At 44.4% G+C, this 27,138-nt stretch overlaps 1 protein-coding gene across 4 annotated transcripts in view; it reads left to right on the top strand.

Moving 5' to 3' along the window:
• Nucleotides 1–27,138, top strand: part of RASAL2 (RAS protein activator like 2) — a 174,704-nt gene that overhangs the window by 17,443 nt on the left and 130,123 nt on the right. Inside the window, exon 1 of one of the 4 annotated variants that reach the window (XM_084526876.1) lies at nt 15,440–15,618. The exons of the other annotated variants lie outside the window; for them this stretch is intronic. Within the exon in view, the coding sequence (XP_084383002.1) occupies nt 15,570–15,618 (49 nt within the window). The 5' untranslated portion in view covers nt 15,440–15,569. Of the gene's footprint in view, nt 1–15,439; nt 15,619–27,138 lie in introns of those variants that run through there. 4 annotated transcript variants of the gene reach the window in all.

Raw genomic sequence — 27,138 nt, 5'->3', positions numbered from 1 at the left:
AAAAAAAAAAAAACAAAAACAAAACCCAGCAAAAATAGCAGCCCTTAAGCCTGTGACCTGATACACACTTTAAAAGTGTTTCAACATCAACATGGATACAAGCAATAAAGATGGAAGATAGGAGTTAAAAGCACCTCGAGTGAAAATACTGATAAGACCAGAAGAAACAGGTTTTGCCATAGAGATGAAATGCTTCTTGCACTTGCATTTTAATCAGCCTTATGTTTTTTTAAAATTGTTTCAGAGGAAGACAATCACACAAAGATTACACAAAGCAGCTCCTTTACTGCCAGCACATCATGCCAACAAGAGTCAGGAGATGTGATGAAATCAGGTTTAGAAGGCTCTTTTGCTAAACTTGAGTTGTCATCTTTTTTTTTCTCATTTTATTTTAGCTGTAATTTTGTCTTATGCAATTGATCAAGGCATAAATGTACACTGCTTTTCAAAAAAAAAAGAGTACTTCTAAGGGCATTTTTGTACCAGCCTGAAACAGGTTCTGTGTCAAGGTATGTCCTGAATTAGGGAGCACTGAAAAAGAGAATGCTACGAGTACCTGAGAATACAACCCCAGAAAAATCAGGTAATCTCTCCAGGCAGTCGTGCTGGCCGCAGTATACGGGGTGCACTCATCCTCGTGGGGAAATGGCACAGCCCTTGTGGGATTGTCCTGCTCTCCGGTGGTGGGCACAGGAGGTGCCCATCGACCCCATCCCTCCAGTTGGTGCTACGTGCCTGGGTGGCTCCCGCCTGTAGCTGAGGAATGTGCTTTAAAAAGTCACTTTCTGGAATACCAATTAGTTCGGTTTTGTTGTGTTTTTTATTTTTCCTATCTCAAATATTAAGCTGTTGATACTTTCAGTGGTTTTGACCCTTGTTTCCTGTTGGAAACGTTCTAATGTGGAGAAATAACAGTGGCTAATGAAGGCAAAGGCTGCTTGGATTTGAAAATGACCTCCGGGCAGCCACGTTTTTGCTTATTTTAAGTCATGTAGCACACATCATTCCATGTTTTTTTCTCTTCTTACAGTATCAACTTGCAATATTTCATCTTCTTTCCCATTTGCTCCACGTGCATCCAGTTAGGAGAAAATGGTTTGCCCCGAGTCTCTCCTCTTGCAAACCGTAAGCCCTCAGTAACACTGGTGCTGCTCTTGTCACCAGGCTGGAGCTTTATCAAGGAGCAAGAAATAGGCAGAGTGCAAAGGAATGGCTGTGTTAGGTGCAAAGGAATTACTTTGTTAGTGCTCAAAGCTTTGTCTCGAGTGGGAAAATAAAAAGCCTTGTTAGAAGTTCATTAAGCGTGCTATCGCCAGTGCCCACTTTTAAAGATATGTAATCAGAGAGCAAACTAACAGCAGCTTGACAGTGGGATATAAAGAAGATGGATGATACCTGCCTGAAATCCTACAGGTTCTGTTCAATAAACTTAGTTACTTTGGTTAAATGTTACCATACTTTACTTGTCCGGTTAAACATTTTAAATAAGTTTTGGCAGCTGCCTGAGTTAATATACATATGCTTGGTTACTTTGCCTTCCCTTTTTTCTTTTGCCCTACAACCTTGTTAATCTGATCCTTCTTTCAGGCAGCATCCTCCCAATGCACAGGTTCATTAGAAAAATGCCAGTTTGGAGAAGTCTTCTTAATAGAGCCTGTGTGCATCCACTTTGTCGTAACAGTATATGCAAAGTTGTCTTTTTTTTTTTCTCCTTTTCCGCAGTGTATTACTTGCAGTGGTAGGTGAAGCCAGCAGCAGGGACCCCAGCAGTTCCTTGTTGGGGCTGAAGTCTTTTGCAGTGACATTTCTGAAGCCTGGCCTGAGTAAGGCTCAGTCAGCACTCACTGAAGGGGATGCGTTTTGCTTTATCAGTCGCAAGGCTTCAGGTCCACCATTCACTTAACACCTTTGACTCTTTCTTTGCGGGCTAAAGAAAAAAGGAAGTCCATCTTCAGTAACATGTAGCTAAGCTAGAAACAGAGATAAAATGTGTTTTGATCCTGTCTTCATTTGAACACCATTTCAACCGTAAGAGATGAAGAAGCTTCACTGGCCACAGATCCTCTGTAGCACTTGTAATGCGCCACATTCTTCCAGCTGACTTTGGATACTTCTTTCCTTTCTTTCTTATACTTGTGATACGAGAGGTTGGGGCAATTTCTCCCCCACCTTCTTTCTTTCTTCCTTCTCCCCAGAGAGCACACGTTGTTTTCAGACACAGAGTTGCACGGTGAGGTAAGTCAGACCCCTACTTCTGGTTTGGTTGTGGTGACCCGCAGGGCTCTGTGGCCGGCACTCGAGGACAATTACCTGGAAATCCGCGCGCCCTCTTCCTAGGCACTGCCTCCACTCTGTTCTGGCTCAGTGACCCTGAATAGCGTGTTTGTAGAGCGTTCTCCTTCTTTATGAAGCAAATGCAAATCTACCAGATCCCGCATTTCCCAGCAAGAGGCTTTCTGTCATTCTAATTCCCTTATCATAAACACAGCAACTTCACTTGTCCCTGAATCCTGGCCCATCTGTCTCGGATTTACTAGAATAGTATCGCGGTTTAAATAATGCTCCCTCCATCTGTGGGAACAAACATTTATTGTTTTATCTGCAGAAGGAATTGATTAATATTAGTGTTTGCAAAGATAAACTGCATTTTATCTTGGCTTTTAGCAGCAGTCCCCCTGGCTGCACCTGCTGTTGGAGGCAGCGCGTGGGGAACAAATGAACATGTTGCCTTGCAGGCTCCGAGGGGAGACAGCGCTGCTCTAGCTCTCCAAAGGGCATGTTTATAAATGATTTTTTTTAACGTGAAGCGTCTGTTTCAATTTGGGGTTTTACTTTTGAGATCAAATGCTTATCCCAACTCCCTTTATCTGCCTTTCTCGAGCATTTTTTTTTTTCTTGGGCAAGGGTATAAGAAATTATAACATGATTCAGCTGGGGGATACACATTTATCTGGGTGCTGTACCATTCGATTGGGCATCCTCGATGGACCAAACCTGCTGCTTTTTTAACCTGGCCGCTATGTCATTCATACTTCTGCTGGTTTCACAGGTGATGAAACTTTATTTCCCTGTTTTACAAGATAATTTTGCAAATGGTAGGGTTTTTTTCTTATTATAGTGACTGTTGCAGTCTACTTTGTCTACTTTATAACTGGCGTGTAGAAGCTGTGTGGAATCTTTTAATAAGAGTTGTTGGGGGGGGATTGAAAAGTTGTTAATTCACATCTACTTGCTTGTGAAGAGAAAAAATAATTTGTGGGTTTTTTTGGTCATCAGTCACTTCCATGGTCGTTTCCCACTACTGGATTCCTCTGCATCCTCCAGGTTGGCGCTCTCATCCTCAGCAGCAGAGCCTGTATCGGCTCCTCCGATCAGTTAGAGAAGATTGTAGGTCCCTGTTGTAAGTCAGAGCTTACACATGTGCCCTGCTGCCCTGGAGAGCTCGGTTAAAGGCCTGTTTTTCTCTGGACGAGGAGATGGGTTTCTCCCAGTTAGAATTTACCTGTTTCTACTGTTACAGTCACTGCTGAGAGCAGCTTTCTCCTTCAGCCCAAAATAAAACAGCCCACCACGTGTCCTCGGTTCATGCTGGCTTCACGGAGTGAGCTTGGGCTTTGGGAAGCTGGGTGCAGGTGCAGCAGCAGGGCTGCTCTCCCCTTGTTGCTCTCAGTGGGACAGAAAGCAGGGTGAGAAGCTTCGCTGAATTTTTCCTCTCTGCTCATTACTCAGACTTTTTCGGTTTCTTGCACGTTGAGATATTTGTGGGGCCTCAGCATGTCCTTGGCTCTTTCTTGAGGTCTGGGACGTTCGATGCCCATGGAGCTGCTGCACATCCCACCTTCCATCTCGCTGTGGGTGCTGCGTGAGGGCTGAGCGTGACAGGTTTGCCATGCCCTGTTTTTTTGTTTATTTTTGTTTTTTCCTAAGCTACCTTCCTTCCTTTCCCACTGCCTCTTTTTAGCATTTTTAGCCACTACAACATTTCTGTTATAATTAGCTCTGAATATGTCTGTTGTTATCTTTATAGAGTTTAATTTTTAAAAGACGGTCTGGAGGAAGTAATGTTCATTTGGCTGAAATCCTTTTATTGTTCCAGCTGAGAGGCCAGCTTGGTGATCATACACAAAACTGACTTGTAAAAAATTATCTGCTTGCCCTATTCAGCTCCTCAGCCTAGGTACGGGACCTTATGTACCTTGTGATGTACAAGTGGAAAGAAAAACCAACCCTCCCTCTCCAGTGCACGCTCTGGTTCACTTTGATTTCATCTGGATTAGCATCAGTGCAATTTGTCTATCATATCTAGGTCACCACTGGAAATAAGCTCAGGGTATTACGACCACCAGCCATCCAAGAGCTGCCCGAGCTACGTAAAGCAAATCTGATCGTGACCTGTTCCCTGCTGAACCAAACTCCCTCGTCAATTGTAGATCTTGCAAACTTTTCAGCCCTTTCACTCAATTCCTGATTGTGCATGTGCGGCTGAATTTTGTCTCCGAGTTTAGTAGTGTGAAGTTTTTTTATTTTTTAAGCAAATCAAGCAGGATATGGGATCATTAACTTTGACTTCACCTTGCACCATCTTGCAAACAAATCAGCGGCTATCGAAGTGCCCTTCCCAGAACTGGGTGTGGTGGCTGAAATAAAACATGTCAGGAGTACAAAGAGAACAGAGTCCCATTGTTTCGGGGCAGGCAGAAAGATGACTTCTGAAAGCTGAAGTGTGGCTTTATTTTTTTATTTTTATTTTTTTTTAAGTAGGATATTTGTGCTGCTCTTGTCACTTTTCCTCCAGTATTATTATTATGTTGATTATCTAAATAAAGTTATCCTGCAAGGAGCCTTCAGGGCCAGTTTCTGTAATTTGAAGCTCGTTTCAAACTATCTGCTCCAATTTAATTGAAGAATTTCAGCGAGTGGTAGCTTAGCTTTGAAGTGTTCCTTTGCACCGAGGAGATCTTGTTAAAGAGGGATTTCATTGAAGCAGAAACTCCCTAGACAGTTGCCTCGAAACCTCGCCTCAGAGCGATGTTCCTGTTCCTTTCTCTGCCTCTTCTCCATTGTTACACGCTCGTGCTTACATCTAGCTTGCATTTGATGCTAGTTTTCCAGCCAGGGTTTTGACGTTATGAATGCGATGCCATACAGGGCTCTGTCTTGTACATTGAAGCCTGAATAGATTCCGTGCCGAAATAGCAAACAGGAACGACTGGAAGATGAGAAGGCCTCCTGGGTATCTGATTCCATTTTTCTCGCTGAACAAAACTTACTGTATCGTTTCTTAACTGATAATAGTCCTCAAAGGTTTGTAGCCAGGATGCTCGTGCACGTCTGTGTCCTGCTCTGGGACCTGTGCCCCTGCATGGGGTCCAAAGTGTGCCTGGTGTAAGTGTGATGGGCACCTTGGCCTCGGAGAGGTGCTGGGCGAGAACAAAAGAACTGGGCTTGGCATGAGGAAGGCAAGCTGAAGGTTGTATAGTCCCTCTGATCTCAAGCTGCTTGTCTCCCAAGGAGCCCTGGATGGTGGCGCAGCGGAACCCAAGATGAAAGGAAAAGCGCACGCAGTGAAAGCAGAAGTCAGGGTGGGGGCTTCCTCGTGGAGACAGCCACGTGTGGAGAGGGGCATTCCCAGCAATGCAGGGAGTGTCTTTGGGTCTGTCGGTCTGTTCACTCAGAGCACTTGCTAAGACTGAAAGTGCTTGAGAAGTGATTTTAAGGTGTTGATGGTTTTTTTCCCCCTTAAAATACAAGGAATTGGAGTGCGAGCTTCTTCCCTTGCAAGCTACTACTTCCATGTTGCATCAAGGTACGTGAGCACAGCCCAAAGTCCAGCTTTCAGCAGGTCTCTTGCTGAGGTCAGTCCATGTAACATAATACATGCCATTGTACGGCAACACTTTTCCTTTTTAAAGCCTTTGCTTTTATTTACAATCAGCATTCGTCCACATGGGAAGTGAAAAGGTTTCCCTTTAAGACCTGTTGTTACTCCTCCCATGCCTGTTCTTTTAAATGGATTCTTGTGTGCCTCTTCTCTCTGTTTGCTTTTGGAGCAAATGTGATAGAGTGACTTTGGGGGAGGGAGGGAGGGATTTAAGAGTCCAATATCCTGTTTCACTACAAACCTGATGATACAAATTTGAGAACTAACGTCTTGTCAGAACAATTTCAGGCCATTTGCATTTCTGCCACTGTGGACCAACGCTTGGTCTTTCAGTCTCCTTTGGAAATGTAAAATTCAAATTTTAAAAACTTCTCGTTTTCAGACCAAAAGCTTAGACTGTGTAAGCTGGAAGTGTGCTGGAGCAACACGTGCTAGTCAAATGAGATAAATATTTGATGTCCTTCAGCCCTGGTAACAAAAGGACCATAGTGTGTGCAGTCCCTCGTACCGCCTGTGTCAGAGTTGCTGACTGCTCGCCTGTGGCTGTTTGCTGCTGATGCAGTGTTGTGTTTCTGCAGACACGCTCCAAGCTGTGTGCAACTTCCTTTTCTTTTGTATGAAAAAAAAAAAATAAAATAAGCAAAACATAAGCTGAGGGGTGTACGAAAGAGCTGCGCGAGACGGAAAGCAAAGGGCAGGCAATGCAGTGTGTTTATCAGGGTTACTTTGTGGGTAATCCTGTTTCTGAGGATTGCTTGCCTCACCTTCACTTCCTTACCCCCTTTTTCCTTTTGCTCATCTTCACGAGTGCTGCAGCTTTGCTTAATTCCTTGAGAAGAGAGGTAACGAAGTGGCAGCATTTCCAAGGAACGTGGCATCACGCCGCTGACGGGGCAGCTTTCCTCGTGCTTGCTCTTTGACTTTGTGCTTTCTTGTACATGTGAATAATCAGGCTCCTTTTCCAAGGGCTCTTTCTGCCTGCTGAATCGCATGGAATATAGATATAGCAGCTCCCAATAGATGATTTCTTTTTCCTGTTGTAATGGGTAGAGGTGAGTAATGGTGTTTTCCTTTTTTCTAACTAGTCAGGAAAACAGAGCAATCTATAACACGTCCAGGATGCCGATAGGGCTGCTATGTGTAAAAGATCGGAGTGTCGTGTCAGAGCGGGTTTAAGCAGGGGTGATAACCATGCACAAATTTGGCAATATCTACATCCCATCTACTCACAAGAGGCAGAATTTGTCATGTTCCTTGTTAAATATCTTCCCAAGCATTTTCAGTTCTCCAGAATCCTGGTCTGTAGGTATGGGACCAAGATAAAGTTGAATTCATCTGCAGTTGTAGAAAGTTTGCAAATACTTCATGTGACTCATTTTCATAAGCTTGACCGGAAAAGTGACATGTGTTTTACAATGCTGTTTACAAGAAAACTTCCAGGAACGTGTTCCTGTGAAGGATGACTTGTAGGCAGTGACAGAATTTACTGGGGGCCCTCAGGACTGATTGAGCTCTGGCGGTAAGCCTCCCCTTGCAGAGGAGAGTCGCCTGCTCTGCTCCTGTCGGGGGGCTGAACAATTCCCTGGCACCCTCCTTACCATGCCAGCAGCTGTGTTCTGGAACCAGGAGCATTTCCACAGCGATAAGATCATTAAGAATTGCAGCACCGTGACTTTTACTTCACTAGCAGCGAGGAAATCCTTTGATTCCGCTGCAGGCTGAGAATTTCTATTGCTAATCTGCCACAGAAAGGTGAACGAGACTTAGCTGTTCTGCGTCTAACTGTGGCCTGTGTGAAATGAACTTATTTGCAGTGTAATTTTTTTCTAATCACATCCATTTGTCGTTCCCTGAGTAGATGATTCCTCACTGCCGATAACCGCCCGGCCGCTCTTCCCTTCTGCCGCCGCGGCTCCCTGGCAGGAGCGACGTTTCCTTTCCAAGTGCCATTGGCGGAGCTGCAGCCCCTGGGGGGGCCGCATTTAGGCCTTCTATTAATGAATCGGCTCGTTCCTGTAATTACAGGGCTCTGAGAGCCGCCCCTGCAGCTCAGGGCCTGTTGCTGCTTCGCCCTTGCTCTGGTTGCAGCCTAGCCCTTGGTGCTTGGTGAGGAGGTGGCAGCACCAGGAGGTGCAGGAGGTGTTTTGTGGTGCCCAGCCAGTATTGCAGTAAGCTCTGGCACGGTCCATTTATCCATGACACGGTGGGAAAACGCTTTTCAATTCCATCATGACCTCGTTGACTCAAAATGGCACGTTTTGCCATGAGACGAAGTGGGAATAACGCGGCTGCTCCTGAGCGGGCTCCACCAAAAACCTCAGTGTGGGGCTATCCGCGGGGCTGTACCCAGTTGTGCAGTGGTCCCGGTCACTCACCTGGCTGCCGAGAGGTCAGGGAGGTGGGACAGAGCAGAAGATGCCATTTTTCTATGATTTTAGTGTAGAAAAATTTTCCTAGCTTTTTTTTTTTTTTTTCAGCATCCCTGGCTTTGCTGTGAAGGAGGTGGTGCAGAGACAGAGAGGAAGGCTTTGTATTTTTGCTAGCAGCAACTGTGCGAGCAAACTTAATTTGGCATTCTTAAGGCCGTTGGTGTTTTTCCAACTTTACCCCTCAGCTGTTGCTGACTGCATTGCAGAGGCCTCTGTAATCCTGCCGTGTTGCTTTGTCTCCAGCCACGGCCATTTATAAGCGGGGATTGGATTCAGGTTGCGTATCGGATGAAGTTCGCATTCCCTTTTATTTTTAATTCTAATGTAAATATTTCTTCAAGTCTTCAGAAAAATGTGCCTGACACCTCACTAGCCTGAGGATACGTGCTTGTTAGCTGAGGTGAAAAATACCTGTAGGATCTTGTCCTCTCCGGTTTCTATAGGAAAGAACCAGTTGCATACACTTCATTTATTGCAATTCCTGTGTTTCATCTCTTCCCTCCACCCCCCGAGCAACCACGCTGGCTTTATTCTCTCTCCTCTTCCTCCTCTCTCATTTCCTTCTGACATAGCTCATGGTATATCTCATCCTGTCTCTTTTGTCTGTGGGCTTCCTTTCCTTGCAGCTGCCCCACGTGGGGCAGCGTGCCATCCTGCTGCTTTCCCATCAAAATACATACCCTGTGGATGAGGATGTTCCCTAGGTTTGCTGCTACCTGTGCTCTTTCTCAGTCTGTTGGAGAATTAGAGACGTTTTCAGCAGCTGCCAGCAGAAGGCAAAGCTTTCTCTCATCTCTGTGCCACGAGGACAATCTTGGCTGTCCCCTACTCAGCCTCCAAATTTGTGCTTTATTTGGGGAAATAAATGTGAGGGGATTTGTGGTTTTTCACTCACCCTGCCCCTCCTCCCTTACTATGATCATTTTACGCAAAACCATTTTGCACAAATGACGCTGCTCAGGTTATTGACGTGGTGGTGGTGCATTAGCATTTGAAGTCCTGCTCCAGAGCGCCTTCCACGACAATGGTGCCCCATTTAAAACTGGTCTCTATCTCAGTTTTACCCTTGTGAGGAAGGCTTTGCCCTCATTAAGTAATTTTTGGCTGCTTATTGTCAAATAAGGCGACGTGGGCACGATGCTCAGGTGCACCCCCAGGTTTTCCAGCTGGCTGCTGGATTGTGGTCGCACGCGTGAGCGGCCGAGCCAGCTCTGCTTCGGTAGGCAGGGAATTGTTGCTCATGCGTAAGGATACTTCCAATTCCTCCTGTAAGGGAAGCATCTCTCTCATAAATGCTGCCCCTGCTTCTTTCTTTTGCCCTCTCCGGACAGACTTTTGAAGAGGAAGGAAGAGAGGAAGGTAGGTGGGGTTGATTTCTTCTTGCTAGTTACAGCTCTAAAAAAAAAGCCCAGGATGTCAAGCACAGAAGAAGGGAAAAATCACCGCTCTAATTAAGTAACAGAGCTGGACTCTGGTGGGAAGGTGGGATTTACTTCTTTGGGCTATGATATCTTGAAGTTTTTCTCATCCCATCTTTTCCAAAGCACAAGTGGCTGCACTGTGGCTGTGTGTGCATCTGCTGACTTAAAGGAAAGTGGATTAGGAGGAGTGGTACAAAACGACTGGAAACAACTGCTTCTCTGTTTCGCTAAGGGAAAAGCAATTGCTTCAAAAAACTGTGCCTTCGGACTTTCACAGAGCCAATGTAAAATTCCCTGATTTCTCAAAAACGGTAGTTTGGATTCGCATGATGACATGGGACTGAAATGCTCGTTTGAGGTTTTCTGGGGAAAAATAAATCCTGGAGCACTTGGATTGCCACGGGTTTCAGGGGTTATTTCAGAGAGCTAATTACAAGATTCTCGTGTGGTTCCGAACTCTTCTGTTTTTGTAGCAAATGTGCTCAAGTTTGGGGATTAAGTGTGGGTTTTGTGGCAGCTGTCTGCCAGCTGTGAGAGCGAGCGGTCGGGTCTGGAGTTACAGCGATGGAAAGCGTTCGCTGGAGGAAGCGCGATGGGGAGAGAGGTGCTGGGAGCAGAGAGGAGAGCCGGGCCCATTTCCCCTCTGTCCTGGGAGGGGAACCGAGCAGCCCGGCTCTTCTTCATCTGCCAAATCCCAGCCCAGAGGGGTGCTCCAGGAACGGGGTGCTGGGCTCCCCTCCACCCGGGGAGGTCGTCCTGTTTACTAACACAGTAACAGCTCTACCTTGTTATTTTACCTTGGTGGTATCCTACAATAAATAGGTAATAGCGTTTTGGGGGATTATGTTCTCTTTATGCAGAGTACCATGAAGTGAAGAAGTGCTCACTTGTTCTTTTGTCTCTTTAGCATCCTTCAGCTGGAGATCCTCCTTCAAAGCAAGGGTGCAGGGTGAGGCAGGGCCTGATGCGTTTTTCTCTGCTCAGGTGCTGACAACAACGTTGTTCATCTCTCCTTCAGCAGAGCCAGTGGCAGCGACTGGGAACGGCCCTGTGCTAGCAGTGATCAGATGGGAGATGCGTGTGATGCAGGTGCAGACAGTATAGGGTTGTAAAAATATATTTGCATCTCCTATATGGACCCTAAAATTGTTTTTCTAGAGAGATGCCAAGCCCCATTCCCAGTTTATGTGCATCTGTTTACACTGGGCTAGCGACTGCAAGATCCTGCATGAGGACCAGGAAAGTGTGAAGACAAAATTTGAGTGCACATTTCTTCCATTTTCTCCCCGTTTTTTAAACTGTTGTAGAAACTTGACCCTGTTTTAGCTTCCCACCCTCCCTCTCCCTGATTTCTCCCTTCCATTCTTCCCTCCCTTGCTTCTTAAAAAAGTGCAGTTTGATTAAGAAGCTGTAATCTCTTTATTGTTCATTTCACTTAAAAGCACCTTAACCGGCCTAATGAACCAGGGGCTGTTTCTCAGTCGGTTTGCAATAAATTTCCTGGATTCTGGGTTATTCGCTCAGCAGCTAACCGAGGCAATTAGGCTGCTGAGAACTCCTTGCAGCTGAGGGCTGCCAGGCTGGCACTCCTGGCCCTGGGTCAGCCACAAAGGCTTTCCCCCTTACTGGCAGCGGTGTAATTTGTGCAGGTTTCAAAGGCATTTACTCGCGTTTCAGATTTCCTATCTTCTGAATTTAGCTTCTTGTCTTTTGTGTCTGGCTCAAATTGCAACTCCGAAGCAATCTTTAGCGCGCCTTCCCTTGCATGCTTACGCAGAAAACTGTCTGCCTCCTGGGGCCGGGAGGGCAGTGGGAAAAGGAGAGAGCAATCTGCAAATTCTTCCTCATCCAAACCTTTTGTTGACAAAATAGGAAGCCTTATCCTTCTCTGTAGATGTTGTATGTAGTCTTCGAGTACCGGGTAAGCTCCAGCAAAGGTGATTTGTTCGTTGGCTATGTTGTGCTTGAGGCGAGAAGTGCTTGGCACAGCGCAGCTGTATTCTGGGGGCAGCGTTTTGCCTGAGCCTTTTGTGACAACCTGGAGCTGCCGAGTGCTGCAGATCCCAGCAGCTGCTTCTCCCAGGACAGCCGTGACATCCCCTCCTCCAGACTCACTGTTCTTGACCTCTGCCCTCTGACAAAGGACCTGGCCTCTGCTTCCTGGCCTCTGTTGTTTGTTTTTTTTTGTTGTTGGTGGTGGTGTTTTGTTTTGGTTTATTTTTGGCAACTTTTTTGCAGTGTTTCTTGTCCTGTCCTGAGTTAGTAGAGACATTTGGTTTTGATAGCTTGGATTCAAGAAGACAACGGGTCACTTTACCAGCACATTTCTGGAGATGTGCGTGGTCTCCCCCTCCCCCTCTTGCTCTAGGTGTCCTATAAAGCATAATCATTCCATCAAACACAGCAGTGTTAATAATGCCCACAGATACTGCAGCCTCCCACCGCCCTTCGCCTAGCGGGAAGCATCTCCCGCTGGCTTTTTGTCACGTCGCCAGCCTTGACGCTGCTCTTTCAAGGCTGGCTGAACACTTTGGGCTCCTTCCCGTCGCTGGCTTGGGTTTGGGGTGCAGATTCCCCGCTGTACCCACAGCTTTGCTCAGCGGCCACCCAGCCCATCGTGGAGCTTCCCGAGAGGAATCGCAGCCATCCCCTGCTAGTCCCCGTCCTGCAAGCTTCCTTCTGCACCTCCTTTCTGCTCGCTACGTCCGTGGCAATACGCTTCTGTGGCTTGCTCACCGCTGGTAAGATTTTTAATAGTAGTGGCTAGTAAAAGCATTGCCTGAGTCGGGTCTTTTCCACACATTTGTAATGGTTCTGGTGTTAAGGTTGTGTGTCACTCTCAGAAAAATATTAGATAAAATTGAGAAATGATCAGCTGCGCTGGGAGCTGCATGGGGAAGGTGTTTTTAACTTCTGAAGAAACTTTTTAAGTGGAAGGCCTGAGAAACAAAGTGATTTGACTCATGGCTTATATTTAGTATCATTACCTACTGCACTAGGTTCCTTTTTCTTCTGAGCATTAATGTTTCTGTTCAGGAAGGTTAACAGGGAAAACGCCCAGCAGAAGGCATTTGTGTGCTTATCAGAGGGCAAATGCATGGAAAACATCAGGTCAGTGTGCTGGATGTCAGCTTTTTTTTTTTTTTGGTTTAAAGAGCATGTAGAAGGAGGAGTATTCGAGGGTGGGGAGAGGATGTCCTTCCTTTTTGGTGAAGCCTGTAAAATTGGAGGTGCTCATGGGTCTTCAGTTCAAACGTGGCCTGCAGTCACAACACCCTCTTTTGTTTCTTGAATCAGAACTGGCTATCATAAAGACGGGATCCTGTGCTTAAAGTGTGTGCTGGGATCCCAGCCACAAAAGGGATAGTTCTGAGGTTTCAAGTGAATTTGTAATTAAAGCAAAAAATCTAAGTACTGTTTTTGCATATAATGTTAAAAATATGATTGACCTTAAGGTTTTTCACAAAATCACAGAATGTTAGGGATTGGAAGGGACCTTGAAAGATCGCCTAGTCCAATCCCCCTGCCAGAGCAGGAACACCTCATGGCTTTTGTTCGGAGCAAGTTTTTACTACTTCTATCCGTAATTATTTTCAAGCAAGGGAGGCATGCCCAGATTCAAAGGGCTGCTTGCGGAGCTTCAGCCTGAAGCATTAAACTTTCAAAGATCTTTGGGCAGTCCTAGACGGCAAAAGAGCCCTAAACCCAGGCATGTTTGGGACAAGAAACTGTGGGACTCGTCCTGTTTCTGGGATGGGGCGAGGAGCTGTGATCAGCTCTCATCACCAAAGCATAAACCATACAAATAATTGTGATGTGTGTCAGGTGGAAGTCCCTAATACTGGGGAAGCAGGGTTAAAAATGGAAGTGAGTGGAAGAAGCGGAGCGCAGAGCTGAAGGCCGTGTGCTGCTCTTCGTTCTCGTTCCTGTCTCTGGACCTGATGGCGTTAGTTTACCCCAAAGACCTCTTCAAGGGGTCAACTGACCAGGCGGTTCTGTGTAGGTGACCTTAGATAAATACCACATTCAAGACCGTTTTCCTGTTCCTTATGGTGTGTGAGAAGCAGCAGAGCAGCCATAGCACTCCTCCCTGTATACAGACATGAAGGAATTTGACGTCTCAGAGCGCAGCTGCTGGAAGCAGCGTTTTCTTTCCCTTGCTGCCAAGCTGTTTGATCCTGGGGCTTGTTAATTTTATTACCTGGGACACCCTTCACAACCCGGCTGAGGAGTCCCTGCTGCCTGGGCACCCCAAGTAATCGCTCTTTCGACCGACACAAATCTGAGGCGCTGTGCAGAGCCCTGTTCCTCCTGAGATTCCCCGTGAGAACAGCATCGTTCCGCCGAGGAATCCCTGGTAATATTCATGTGGTAATTGTTTCAGCACTTGGCAGGGATGAGGGTGTTAATGCGAAGCCTTCTTCGGCTGGCGCATGTTAAAGAAATGATTTGTGTTTTGCGCTGTAGCAGCGATTTCATTACATCTGAAGAATGAGGTTCTGGATGTCTCGGTGTGGATGCACACACACGCTGGTATTCAGGCAGCTCGCTGACGTATTGGACTGCACGAAGCTCATGTTATCTTCTGTACGGATCAGTTTCCCAAACGGGACAGGCTGTTGCCTAAATTTCTTAATACCCACGTGCTGCTTTGCTCGCCTGGTGTTGGTGCTGGACACCAGGTGAGCGTCCCGACCCTCTCAGGGGCTCCCAGGAGATTGTGGATGGTCCCTGGTACGTGCACACCCGTGTGCACCTGTGTGACCACGTGCACAGCCCCAGTGCATGGTAAATATTTCCATCTATGTGGCTAGGAGCCCCAATTCCAAGTGGATGTGGACTTGGGGTTGTTGGAGATGACTGTTTCTGAGTCGTCCCAGTATAGGTGGGGGTTGGCCACGGGGCCCACTTAACTGGCTGGCAGGGAAGAACCTGGCCCTTTGGGCCCTGACCCCTCAATCTCACATTTCCATGCCTTCAGGGATAGCAGCAATTCGATTTTACTTTGCTCCTATGGCACGATTTGAGAATTTGGTTTGTCATGAAAAACAGGAGGGGAAGAGATGGGCTGTGGGGCCTTTGGGTAGCCAGCTCTGCAGGGAGACAACAAGAAGGACGCTTGCTGAGTAGTCCCAGACCTTTCGGTGTTTCATCTTGGAGGGAAGAAAGCTTTTTATTAGGGTGGTCTCTGATAGAAAAAACAAAACCAGCGTGTCTGAAAAGGTGGCAGCTTTTTCAGAAGGTGCCTCCTGTGCCTCCCCCTCTTTGCCTTCCCTTCCCTCCCCGGAGGGACAGGAGCTCTCTGAAGTCTTCCGTACAGGCACTGCAAGACACTCGGTGCTGGAAATCCAGGAGGCTCTCCAGAGGAGGAAGCGGTGTCTCCTGTTTGTCCTGAGTTATTCTGTCACAACAATGGCTTCAGAATTGACCTAATGTAAGAGCTGGGTTTAATCTGATGGGAAGATGTTTGTGTATTTAAAATAGTTGTTCCTCGCCGGGGCCACTCCCTGCTTTTGTCCTTCTCTGTCGGACTTTTCAGCTTCGCTTAGCTAATGTGCGCTGCTTGTTTACAGCAGAGATACTGCAGCATGGAGAAGGAAGTCGCTACGGTTCGTACTGATTCAGTTCCAAGCTTCCTGTGCGTGTGCACACACGTGTGTGTGTGTGTGCAGGGAGCTTTCAGCCTCCTCCAGCCAGACCCTGTGCAGCCTCAGTAGGAAAAGCAGCGGGAGCGGCGCAGACGGACGCAGACTAGATGCTGGCAGGTTTTTTTATTTTGAGCTCTTCCACCCAGTTTGGTTCGGAGCAGGTTTAGACAACACGGTTAAAAATTCCGGTATGGCGAGCCTGGTGAGGAAGATGCTAGTGCAGACAAAGCCGTGGAGCGGTGAGTAGGAGAAACGTCTTGCCTGATGGAAAAGATAACTGGGCAGAAAGCATTGTGCTAGAAGAAAGTAGCGGGCAGAGAGCTTTGGGGCTTTGTTGCTATTTTCCTCTTCCATTTCCAGTGTGAGGAGGCTATCTGGAGATATCAAGAACTTTATCCATGGAGGATAAGGTTATCCAGAGGGACATGCCAGTCGCTGGGCATTCACTTCTAAAGTCCCCTCCTCAGCCTGCCCTGGGATTTCTGCCTTCGCTTGGCGCAATGACAGCAGCTGCCCATGGACACGGGATGGCTTTTTGCTTGTTTGGGAGATGCTAGGGGGGAGCGGGGAGCTTGCAAAAGACATCCACCTCGGGAGCACACAAACTGTCTTGGCGGTTTTGACAAATGGATGGGGCTAAGAAGAAAGTGATGCTAATAAGCTGTAGGAGAAATAATTCCGCCGCTTTATTTTTATTCCTTTGATTTGGTGCTAACCGGGTTTCGGTACGGTTCTCTGCTGTTGCGTTGGTTACAGAGATCATCGTCGGCAGCGTTGTGTATTTTGGATTTTAAAATATTCCAGTAGTAGCAGCAGCCTGTGCCTGGGGTTTTTCATTTAAATTTATGGTGTTTATTCAACTCTTAATTGCACAAATTAGAATAATTGTGGAGTGTGATTATATGTGGAGCTGGTGAATGTTTTTAAAAAGCTCTCAAATTTATTTTATTTATTCAGGAGTTTATCGTTAGCTGCGTCTCTTGTCTGGTGTAGGTGTCCTTGCTTCATGCTGCTGCTCTGCGAAGCGAACATCAAACTGCCATAGCAGGGAACGATTTTTGCACCCTTATTTCCAAGTAAATCAATCTTTAATAGGATGGAAATCTGTTCGGTATCTCGGGTAAATCAGGTCTGTTGGGGTGAGTTATCAGAGACTGGAAGAACCCTCCCCAGGCAGGAGACCCCTCTGCTGAGGACAGGAGGTCACGATCTGAGCGGAGAGCCATAAGGTTGGTGCGAGTGCCCATTTTCTCGATGTACGAACCTCAACAAAAGGTTATTTCTGGGAAATAGGACTTTTTATGTGAATTACTTGCTGCTGTTGTTCTCTCACAAAGCAGCAATTTGGTCTGTATTTGCAGAGGAGACAATTCAGACACAGGTGTAATTTCTTGAATAGAAATTATGGGCTGGATGCTCAAAGCATTGCTTTGGCCCTTGCTAGCAAGAATGGCTTACTGGAAACTGGTATTCCCTTCTAGCCCAAATGTACTTGTCTCTCTTCATTTACTCAAGGCCTTTTAGAAACTATGAATTTTCTGCCTCTAGGAAAAGCAGAGACATCATTTGAAGCTGAATAATCTCCTTGATTGCATTGTGACAGACGTGGCATCACAAAGACCGAGAATTAAAGAGGGTAACTCTCTGATCTCACAGGGCCTAACCTGGGACTTGGAGTAAATTAACCAATCTTTGTGAAAGGAAGCAGAATGAAAATACGTAAATACAGCTATATTTCCCCATTTTAGGGATAAGGAGACTGGAATGATTGTAGTTGAAACTTCACTTGAAAAAAAGTCAGTCTGAGAACTAGAGGTTTGTTTTTTTGTTGTTGTTGTTTTGTTTGTTTATTTTTTCTATACAAAAGTCTAGCAGGTATTAAATGACTAAAGCAAACATTGACCTTGCATAGATTTTTTCAGAGAAGTTTTAGCCCATCAATGCTTAAGAGAACAATTCTTTGATGAAAGAAACATAGCCAATAGGGAAACATGCAATAAACATCAGTGCGATAACTTTCTGCATAATTTTGGAGTCCCTGGAGAGGCTCTTTGGGCTTATCACACTATTTACACTGTGGGGATGTGTGTTAAATGCATTTTATTTTTATTTTTATTTTTATTTGTTAAGTACGTGCAGGACCTTAGGAATTTCAGGATGCTGGGAGAATGACACGAAATGCAGCTGTTTGGAGCACGATTCCAGAGGAGGCACACCTGATGAAAAAGCCCTCGGGTAGGGCACACACCTCCAAGCACTCATCCTGCCCTGCACGAAGCTGTGTGCCTGAAGCCACTTGGGTTTCTTTATCAGGGGGGGACTGTGTGTGCTCAAGACCTTGGTTCTGTAATCCCTGCCTCCTGTCTGAAGCTAGTGCCTGCATGAAGGGATTGTTGCAATGGCTTCAGATGGAAAAAGGAGTGACACAGTAATGAGACGTTATAGGGAAGCGTAAAGGAGACTTCCAGTACTTACTTTCCTGTGTTTAAGATATGGGGAGCAGTAAGAACATTTATCTACTCCTTATGCTGTGTTACTGTATGTAATTCTGGCTGAAGGAACATCTGCAGCAAGATAGGCTCATGAACACTTTGGTGTGCCTAAGTAGAGTCTGTTTCTCATTACCACTTGTCTTTATTTAACTCTTCTCATGCCATTAAAAAAATATCTCTTACTTAATTCTTAATTCCTAGTGATAGATTTACTTATACAGGATATCTGGATGTTTTCCTGGGTTTGCGTGTTCCAAATTTATGCATGGTTTTAGCACTGACAACTGGCAGCAGCGCTCTTTCAGAGATTTCAGGATTAATGAACCAAATGAAGAGCATCAATCTTTAGGAGGAACTTTCAAGTGGTGACTTCTTTGTAAGAATACATGTTGGGCACAGGTTATTTCAGCTGCAGTTATCTTCTACTTACTTTGAGAGTTCTTTTTTAAATGACCCATCTGTATAAATATGCTCAGGGTTGGTTGTATAAGAGAACTCGTGAATGTTTCACCAGTGGTGCTGGAGCTGAACATCTTAAGATTTAGATCTTTATTTAAAACAAAAAGGTTATAAAAAGTGACGGTCAAAGGAGACAACTGGCATATTGCCAGCTTAGCGACTGCTATTGTGTTTCTCTCTCCTCTCGTGAGATCCCTGTTACTTTTAAAATGCTGTTTAATTTGGCTGACTGCTAGGCGTCTACAACTGTAGGAGAAAATGCAAATCATTTTTGGGGGATTTGAGGTAAACTGAGAAGAGCTTGAGCCATGCCTTAGCTGAAGAGGCATTTAAGTCAACTAAAATTGGCTCTTCCTTAAAATCATTGTTTGTCCTATGAAATAACAAAGATAAATGGTATGGAAAACCTAAAACATTTAAGAACAGCAAAATAACAAAGACTTATAGAGAAGCACTTAGCTAAGCAGTATCCTTTGTTTTCTAACTCCGTGCTGTATTTCCTTTTAGTTAATGTGTGAAATGACACCCATTATTTCAGCTGCATCACCACAAAAGATGCTGCCATATCATCTGAAGATTGTGCAAGATGATGTTGGGTGCAAGAGGCTGTTCAAGGAAAGCTGAGGTTGTCACATCAAAGCTCTCAAATAACAAAAAGCAATAGCCTTAATGGCTGCCCCATCTTAACGGTACTTTCTCTGGCAGGTGAATAATGAGAGTCTAACAGGAATCTCCAGTGCCTCAGAGGATTTCTAAGTCGTGAGGAATATCTTATATCTGAGAATGCCAAAGATAACACACTGGGGGCCTTTACAGTAAACCGCCATACGTGACTAGTACAGCTTTTAAAGGTAATATGCTCGAAGTTGTCATATCAGACCTCCATAACCAAGTGAAATTCAGCGTTAATTTCATCACCTGCGTGCACTGACACTTATGCTCCCAGTTCAACTGAGTGTGCTTCGGAGCATATTTACCAACAAAAGCATCTTGTGGCATCAAAATCCTGCAATTCAGGTGTCAGAACTATTGCAAGTCTGGCTTAAATGTAGTAACGCTGTATTATTCCATCATGCAGCCTTCCAAAACCTAGCTTCAGCAAGTCTTTTAATATTCTTGAAAAAAATAAGTAATAATAATAAGGCATTATGTTGCACATTCATTTTTCTTGCATACCTTCTAGCTTAGCACAGAAATTTTCAGTATTATTTCCTCTGCAGACAGGTAATTGCAGGGAGAGGAAATGAAGCAGTGTTAAGTACAGAATCTTAAACCATGTGTATAAAATCATATTTATGTTTATTGGAAACAATAGAGTGTGTTAAATTGCTTGAAATACTGATTTTTTTTTAGGTGCTGAAAAGGAAAGTTGTCATTAGGAAACCTCATTTTTATTTTTAAGATCCTTTGTTTCTGAATGTACCTTCTATTAAAAGTAAGCCTCTTCTGTTCTTTGTACCTCCATATCTGCTCTTTACTTTTTAAAAAAAAAAAAAAAAAAAAAAAAGGGACAGTACCAAGGTTACTTCTTTTGTTCCCTACTTGCTTTTCTTAGTGAAAGTAAACTGGCAGTTGTGTTCTGACATGACAAGATAGGTTTTTCTTTATTCTTGGAGTGCAAGTAGTATTCTCTGACAGCTCCACAGACTGGACTTGCCTTTCTATCTCTGCAATAGGTTTGTGCTTAGATCCTCCATAAGTGAATAAAGAGTTCCATGTTATAGGCTATCCTCAAAAACAGGACTAAAAATAATTCTTAGTATCCGTGCTGTGATACTGCTTGTGGAGTTCAATAGAGCTCTCTGAAGGGGCTCTCTCCAGTTCGGAGATCTGTTTGTGCCCTTCCATCCCATGCTGTGGATGCCCTGACTGTTTGAGGACAAGCTTTTTTTGGTAATCAACACAATTTTTCCTGATTTAATTCCAAAGCGATTTAAGCTGTACCAGGGGAAAGCCACTTTAGTGGCTGCATTTCAGTAAGGTATCTTAAAAGTTTCTTTATCCATGTTAGATAACTGCTGAAGGTGCTCAGTTTTCCAAATATGCCATTGTTATCCACTGAGAGTTCAGAGGGTGTTTATCACATCAATTGTCATGCAGTTGTTGTCCCTTCTCCTAACCAGCTCCCCACTCCCACCACCGTGTAAATAAACACCACCTATTGCTGACGGTGTAAACACTTAGAGCATTCAGGTTCTGCCCTCAGTATTTCCAGCTATTATCGTGATTAAATTTGCAGTCCTGAGGGTTGTTATCTGATAACAGTAACAGAGGGAATTAGTTTTGAAGATGAGATTTCCAGTTTAGTAGGGCCTGAGAGGAGATAGCAAATGAGATGATAGCTGAGGTTGAGGGAAGAGGAAATCTAAACTGTGAGTTCAGTTAATACTGAAAGTTGCTTTGGGGCGGAAAGTTATAATTAGGCTAGTCAAAAAAGCACAAACATACGTAAGTGATTAATTTCCTGCTTGTGTCTCAAGTTTTTTAAAGCTTACAAGTGCTGCTATGAATCTTTGGATATTGCCAGTTACTTTCTGGGACAATCACAGGCAGTGGCTAGCTCTTCCCTGAGCTAAATTCGGCTTTTTCCTCTGTAAGGGCTCAAAAATAACTGCCCGTGCTAAATTATAGCTTTCTAGCTGTCAGATTTCAAGAGCTCTACAGAAATTGTCCAGTTCGCATGGCCAGGTAACGGTGGCGTTAGACATGTCTATGTCAGAAGAAGCTGCAGTTGAATTTCCTTGATGCTTTATTGCTCCTGGAATAGCTGCAATTAGGATTTGCAGATAATAAATACATCTGTGTCTTCCTTCTCTTCTCTTCTCTGCTTTCTCGCTACTACGTGTCATGTTTCATGACTCTAAATTTCCGAGCATTAAATGCAAGTTTATTCTTTCATTTTCTTTTGTGAGAAATTGTGTTGTGTGCCACTAATCTCTTTTGTATTGCCTAATTGGTAGGCAATTCTGCTTAATTTTCCCAGTAGTATAGTTTGTGGCAATTGGCTTCAGTCATTTTAGTGGGAATCCTTTTGTGTTACCTTGAATAATAGAGAAAAGATGTAGAAAGGGGATTTTTTTCCTTTCTGGAATTATGTGGAAGTTGCCACCTTTTGGTCCATTTAAAAATGCCCTTAACTATATAGTGCAAAAATTAGGGGCCTTAATGGTACAGGAGCTGAAGCTCTCACTTTAATGGTACTTTCATTGCTCGCTTTAGAAGGTGTTAAAAAGAGAAAATGTAAATTAGCGTTAGACTAGATTCGTTGCATTTTTTGCTTTGTGGAAACTGTTGAATTGTAGTTCATTTTGTAGTCCGCAGTTGTAATTTTAAAATGGACCTTAAATAATGGGCTGAAATCAAAGATGCACAGGGGTGAACTCTCCTGTGAATTTCAGTGATATATGAGCTCTTAAATTCCCTGTGGATTGGAACGGAATAGATATGAGCTGTTCAGCTGTGAAAAACACAGTGAATACAACAGGAAAGGCTGTATGATTTAATCCATCTATTGATTGTGTTTGATGGCTGAGCAGAGGAGAGAGGGAACAGAAAAAGTAAAAGGAAAAAAATCAGTAGGTAGAGGAATGGAGAACAGACGTAAAACTAACTTTTTTCCAGTGAATGTGCTAATGAGATTCTGAATAAGGAATTGATGTGCAATCATCTCTGTATAAAACTTGTGCTATTTCTGGAAAGCCTTTTGTAGACTCGAAATTCCGCTGTAGACTGATTTCAGTAACAAAGTCAGTTTAAGACGTATTTGTCTTTGTTCTCCTGCCTTTGGTACAGGTTCTGCAGATGAGCCTTCATAAATGGTGGAGTTGTAAGCTCCCAGTCACTAAACTGAAAGGTTTAAAAAACTCAGAGCACCAAAATCCTCCCACCAGATCGCCTGACAACCAGAGCTTCTGCAGGGTACAATGGTCCGGTGTGAATAATGAATTCTGGGTTTGCTTGTGTTGCAAATCAGGATGCAAAAAAAAATATATAAAGTTGACTTTCCCTGGAGTGGGCAGCCTTAGTGATCCTCCTTCTGTCAAGCTGCCCATTGCAGCTTTGCAAACATGTACCTGAATTTCCACCCAAAGCACCAAGGCACACTAAATGGGATGTACATGATAACATGTCTTGGTAGTTTGGTAGGAAATGTGAATTTTGTGGGAAATATTATGCCAGAATGGAAAGGTAAAGAAGCTCAAAAGAGACCTTTCTAATGTAACCTCTTATATCTAAAGAGTGTGCAAAGGTTAATTAAAATTTCCAAAATAAATGTCTTAAACATAGAATTGATGGTGTATTTACTGCACGACTGTGAATATCTATAGCATAATCAGCTATTTTCAGGCACTTTCAGTATCAAGAGTTTCTTGCTGCTTTGTGATAACGTCAGCTGCACCTTTGGGCTAGTGGGGTGAAGGAAGTCTGGTGGGGCCTGAGACCCAAACTCTGATGGTGAGACCTTGGGCTTCACTTGGTGCTGTTGTTGTGTCTGCTGGGTGAATACATTGCTTTTTGCAGAAGTTCAGTGAAGTTATGAATGGAACAAGCTGGGACCTGAGACTTCTTGCTAGTGAAACAAGTAAATGTGCTAAAGCTCTTTTTGGAAAAGCTATCTCGGTGGTGCTAGGAGCAAACCTGAACACTTCCTATTCCGGCTCCTGTGTGCGTCTGTTGTCAGGGAGAAGTTGAGAAGGAGGTGGGACAGGTCAGCTTCAAACACTAATACATACATTTAAAAACAAACAAAACAAACAAGCACAGAAACAAACCCTCAAGCCTTATTAAACTCTTAAGGTGATTTGTTAAGGATTATCTTGAGGATTGTCTTTTTATTTTTAATTGCAGGAAATTATGTTCCTTGAGGGGTTTATATTTTAAGAAGATAAGCTCTGATTTATCCCTGATCTTTTTTCCTTCTCTGTTCCACAGTTTACTCTAGAGAAATAATCATTTTTCTTCTGTCAGACTTTTTTTTTTTTTTTTTTTTTTTTTTAGACAGCCACGCTCCTCACTGCAGCCCCTGTCAGGGAGTTGCAGAGTGCGATGGGGTCTTCCCTCAGCCTCCCTTGCTAAGCAGCCCCAGTTCCCTCAGTTCCCTTGTTTTCTCATCCCTCCACCAGCTTCGTTTCTTTTCAACATAAGCAGGAGCAGCTCCGTGTCCATCTGGTAGCAAGGGGCCCCAAATCGCACGTGGTGCTTGAGGTGCCAGCTCACTGGTACTGAGCACAGAGGGGCAGTGGCTTCCCTGCCCTGCTAGCCACGCTATTCCTGACACAGTCTGTTTTTGAGAGACAAGTGTAGGCAATCTGGGGACGCTTTCCTTTGGTCTAACTGGTGCTTGGATGGAGGTCTGTAGGAGATCTGCGCTGCCCTGCGCTCCTGTGGTGAAATGAGGACGGTGGCATCAGGGCTGGCTGCACTTTTAGTGAGGTGAAGACTGCTCATTTACAGAGCAAAGATTAAGGTCTGTGTGTGTGTTCTTTCCTCCTCCTCTCTGTGTCCTTCACGAGTCACTTGTGACCTAAGTTGCATTTTCTGAAGCTCCCAGAGCCGGGGCACCGCTCGCCTCAGGCCTGGGGACATGGCGGTGGGTGCAGGAGCCCTGTGAGGAGGCCCGTCACTGCCCCTGAGGCCCGAGCTGGGATTTTTAAAGAACAAAAAAGGACGCATTAAACCGAGATAGGAAGTTGCATGCTATCCAAGCAGTACAACCAAGCTCGTGCCGAGCTGACCCCGAGCTTTATCTCTATTTGTGGCATTCCTGTGAGATCTGATGTTGGCATTGTCCTGCTCCAGCCCCGCTCGCTGTGAAATGAGGAGGCGACAGGAAGCGAAGGCCTTGCATTTCATCTAACGTGGCGGTGGTGGGAATACCAAATTGGGAGGATTTCCTGGCCGTTCTTGTTTTTTTGGAAAGAAGAAAACAAAACCTGACAACAAAATACCTTTGTTCTCTTGGCCTCTTCCCTTGCTGCTCCTCACCATGTCTGCCGCGCGCATCGCCAGCCCAGGCGGGATGTTTCCAGGCTTCTTTTTGAAGATATTTATAAATAAGTTGAGCTCCATATGCTTTTGGTGTTGTTGTTGTTGCTTCCCCAATGACTTCTTTACTGTAAGTCATTGTAGTGCTGCATAATTGATCCATGCATGACGACTTGCATCCAGGGAGGGAAGTCGCAAATGGTTTTGGCCTGCACTGTGCGAGCGTAGAGAAAGGAAATGAAAGAATAGCTTGACAGTAACCCGAACAATGACAGCTGGGGAGAGAAACTTGTAAAAGTAAATAAGTAAATAATAACTCAAATTAGCTTTAACTTGTTCAGAAACAATAATAATGTGCTACATAACTTTCATGAACTAAAATAGACTGGGGAACAGCGAGCAGATTTCTCTCCTTAAGCCTCATTCTGCCCTGCAAAATCAAGCTTTATTTTTATAAATGTCGATAGATCAAGCAGGGCAAAGGCACTTTTAAGTCATGAGTATTTTTAGTAAGGAAGAAAAGTACTTCAGTGGTGTTTCTTCCCATACATTATTGTTATAAACTGCATTGCATCAGTAAGCTTCAAAAAAAATCAAGATTTCAGGTTCCATGCCTTCAGTTTGTAGATTTTCTTTCCCAGCATAAAAGAGGTCAGTTCTGCTTGTTTACACATGTCCCTTCCTGTGTGTTTGGGGAAAGGGTGAAAGAGAAATACATGGCTGGATGTGTGCTACAGCCAGGAATATCTGTGGCAGAAAAATATCTGCCACAGTGGGGATGGGGAGTGTGCTCCAGGCATGAGATTAGCTTCATGCTGCAGCATAGGCTTAAAAAAAAAAAAAAAAGAAAAGATAATGCTGCATTAATTCATGCAGGCTTAATTTTTGTAGCACAACGACAAAGCAAAATTAGTAATATTCCAAAAATGTAACCGTGACTCAAAGAACTTTCTCTTTTTCTCCTCATTCTCCCTCTTCACCTCATTTCCTGCTTGGACACCCAAAGTCTGAAACTCAGAAGGGTTTTTGAATGGGATTTTTTTTTTTTCCCATGCCTTGATTTAAAATAAAAAAAACCAACCCTGTTCCTGTAGATGTGACTCAGTCCTATGATGCCTATCTGCCTAGTGTCAGGACTCAAGCTATCTGTGGGAAGCAGAATACACACATACCCGAACCGTGATGCAAGTTTTGAAATTGCCCCAAGTGCACTCGGAGCATCGGACGCGCAGGATCGCGCCGTGCATCTGGCAGCAGCCGGAGCTCGTGGGGCCAAAGTGGTCATGCACCCTGCAGGGGGGAGAAAATCCAAGCTGCACATGCATTCAGATAATTAGGTAAACAGTAAAGATGAGAGAGAAGTCTGTCTCATTCTAAAATGTCATTTTTTTGGTCTCCTAAAAGTCTCTATTTATAGATTTGGCAGCGAGATTTATCACAATAATCGGGGCATTGTTTAAACAAGGTCACTGGTGTGTGTGTATGTGTTTATCTCTGTTTAACTGGATTGCTTATTTGAAATAGAAATACCTCCAAAAACATTATGCAGAGCTATTGGAAACTTGCGCGCTCGACTCCTGCAGCACATGGTCTTTATTAGAAAATAGATGCAATTATTCAATTTTGCAGATTAAAGTCCCGAGGGATTTGTACATAAAAACAGTAGAGATTTGATTACGTCCTGATTTTATGTCTGACTGCTATAGGAGTGTTTCCTATGTGTAAAATCTTTTTTTAAAGTACGGATTACAATATGTTGCTAAGTGGAACCGTACAAATGCCGTCCGGTCTCTGTGAATTGGGATACACGTGTTCATTAACTTGGTCTAGTTTCAGTGGTTACTTACGTATTTATAAAAATCAGCAGAGCTTTGTGTTTTGTATTTACAGCAAATACTTCTGGCCTGTTGGCAGGTTGGTTTGTGCAACGAATGTTTGAAACTTTGGGATACGATTTCAGCATTGGACTTTGTTGCTGGCAGAGGTTCTGAACCACTTTGTAAGGACGGAGCATAGTTTACTAATAGTACTTGTGTGGTCGCAGTAAACATAGTAAATAATAGTTTATTGTTCTTTTCTACTGATGAAGTGAGTAAATACAAGGCTCTGAAATATGGTCACGGAGTAGTTTGTGCAGAGATGTTTTAATCAACTTTTTTTTTTTTTTTTGGACATCAGGAATGGGTGGGACAAAAGTATATTTATTAAAACTTCTCTCATATGAACTTGGTCACCGCTGGGTAATGGCAGGTAATTTTACTGGCCTGGCAGTAATTTGCTTTGTGGACAATTAGTGGCTTCTTTCGGAAAGCTGGTTTCTTTGTTGGTACGATGGCTGTGAGAGTAGCACCCCAAAGAGCCCAGTACAGAACTATTTGAGGGTTTAAATAAAAAGTGTTTAAGAAATAGCTGGAGTGGATTTTATTCTGAGCAAGAGCACGAGGTACAGCTTTTCCTTTTCTTGTTAGAGCTTTTGGTTAAAACTTCCTTTTTTGCCACAGAAATAATTGAGAATATTTCTAGAGATTGCTGAGCTCTGCCTGTCCCCTGCACGCTGGGCTCGGTCTGGAAAGGACTGGCCACAGAAATGGGCAGTTTTGTCGTCCAGTAACCCAACGTTTGCACCAGCCAAAGTCGTTTTGGAACCTGAAGGAGCAGTAGCCTGTGGTACAGTAATAACGGGTGAGGACACACGCAGGAGAGGGAGCGTTTGTGTCCTGCACAGCATTAGGGCCAGGCTGAGGGCCCTGCCCAGCTGGCATGTCGAAAGCCACCTCAAAAAGTGGTTTGAATGCTTGGAGACTTTGCCTGGGATGTGATGAC

This window comes from Aythya ferina (assembly GCF_964211825.1).
Source record: "Aythya ferina genome assembly, chromosome: 8".
In the NCBI taxonomy this organism is placed as follows: domain Eukaryota; kingdom Metazoa; phylum Chordata; class Aves; order Anseriformes; family Anatidae; genus Aythya; species Aythya ferina.
The sequence above is the reverse complement of the archived record's forward strand: the minus strand, read 5'-3'. Positions and strand labels throughout refer to the sequence as shown.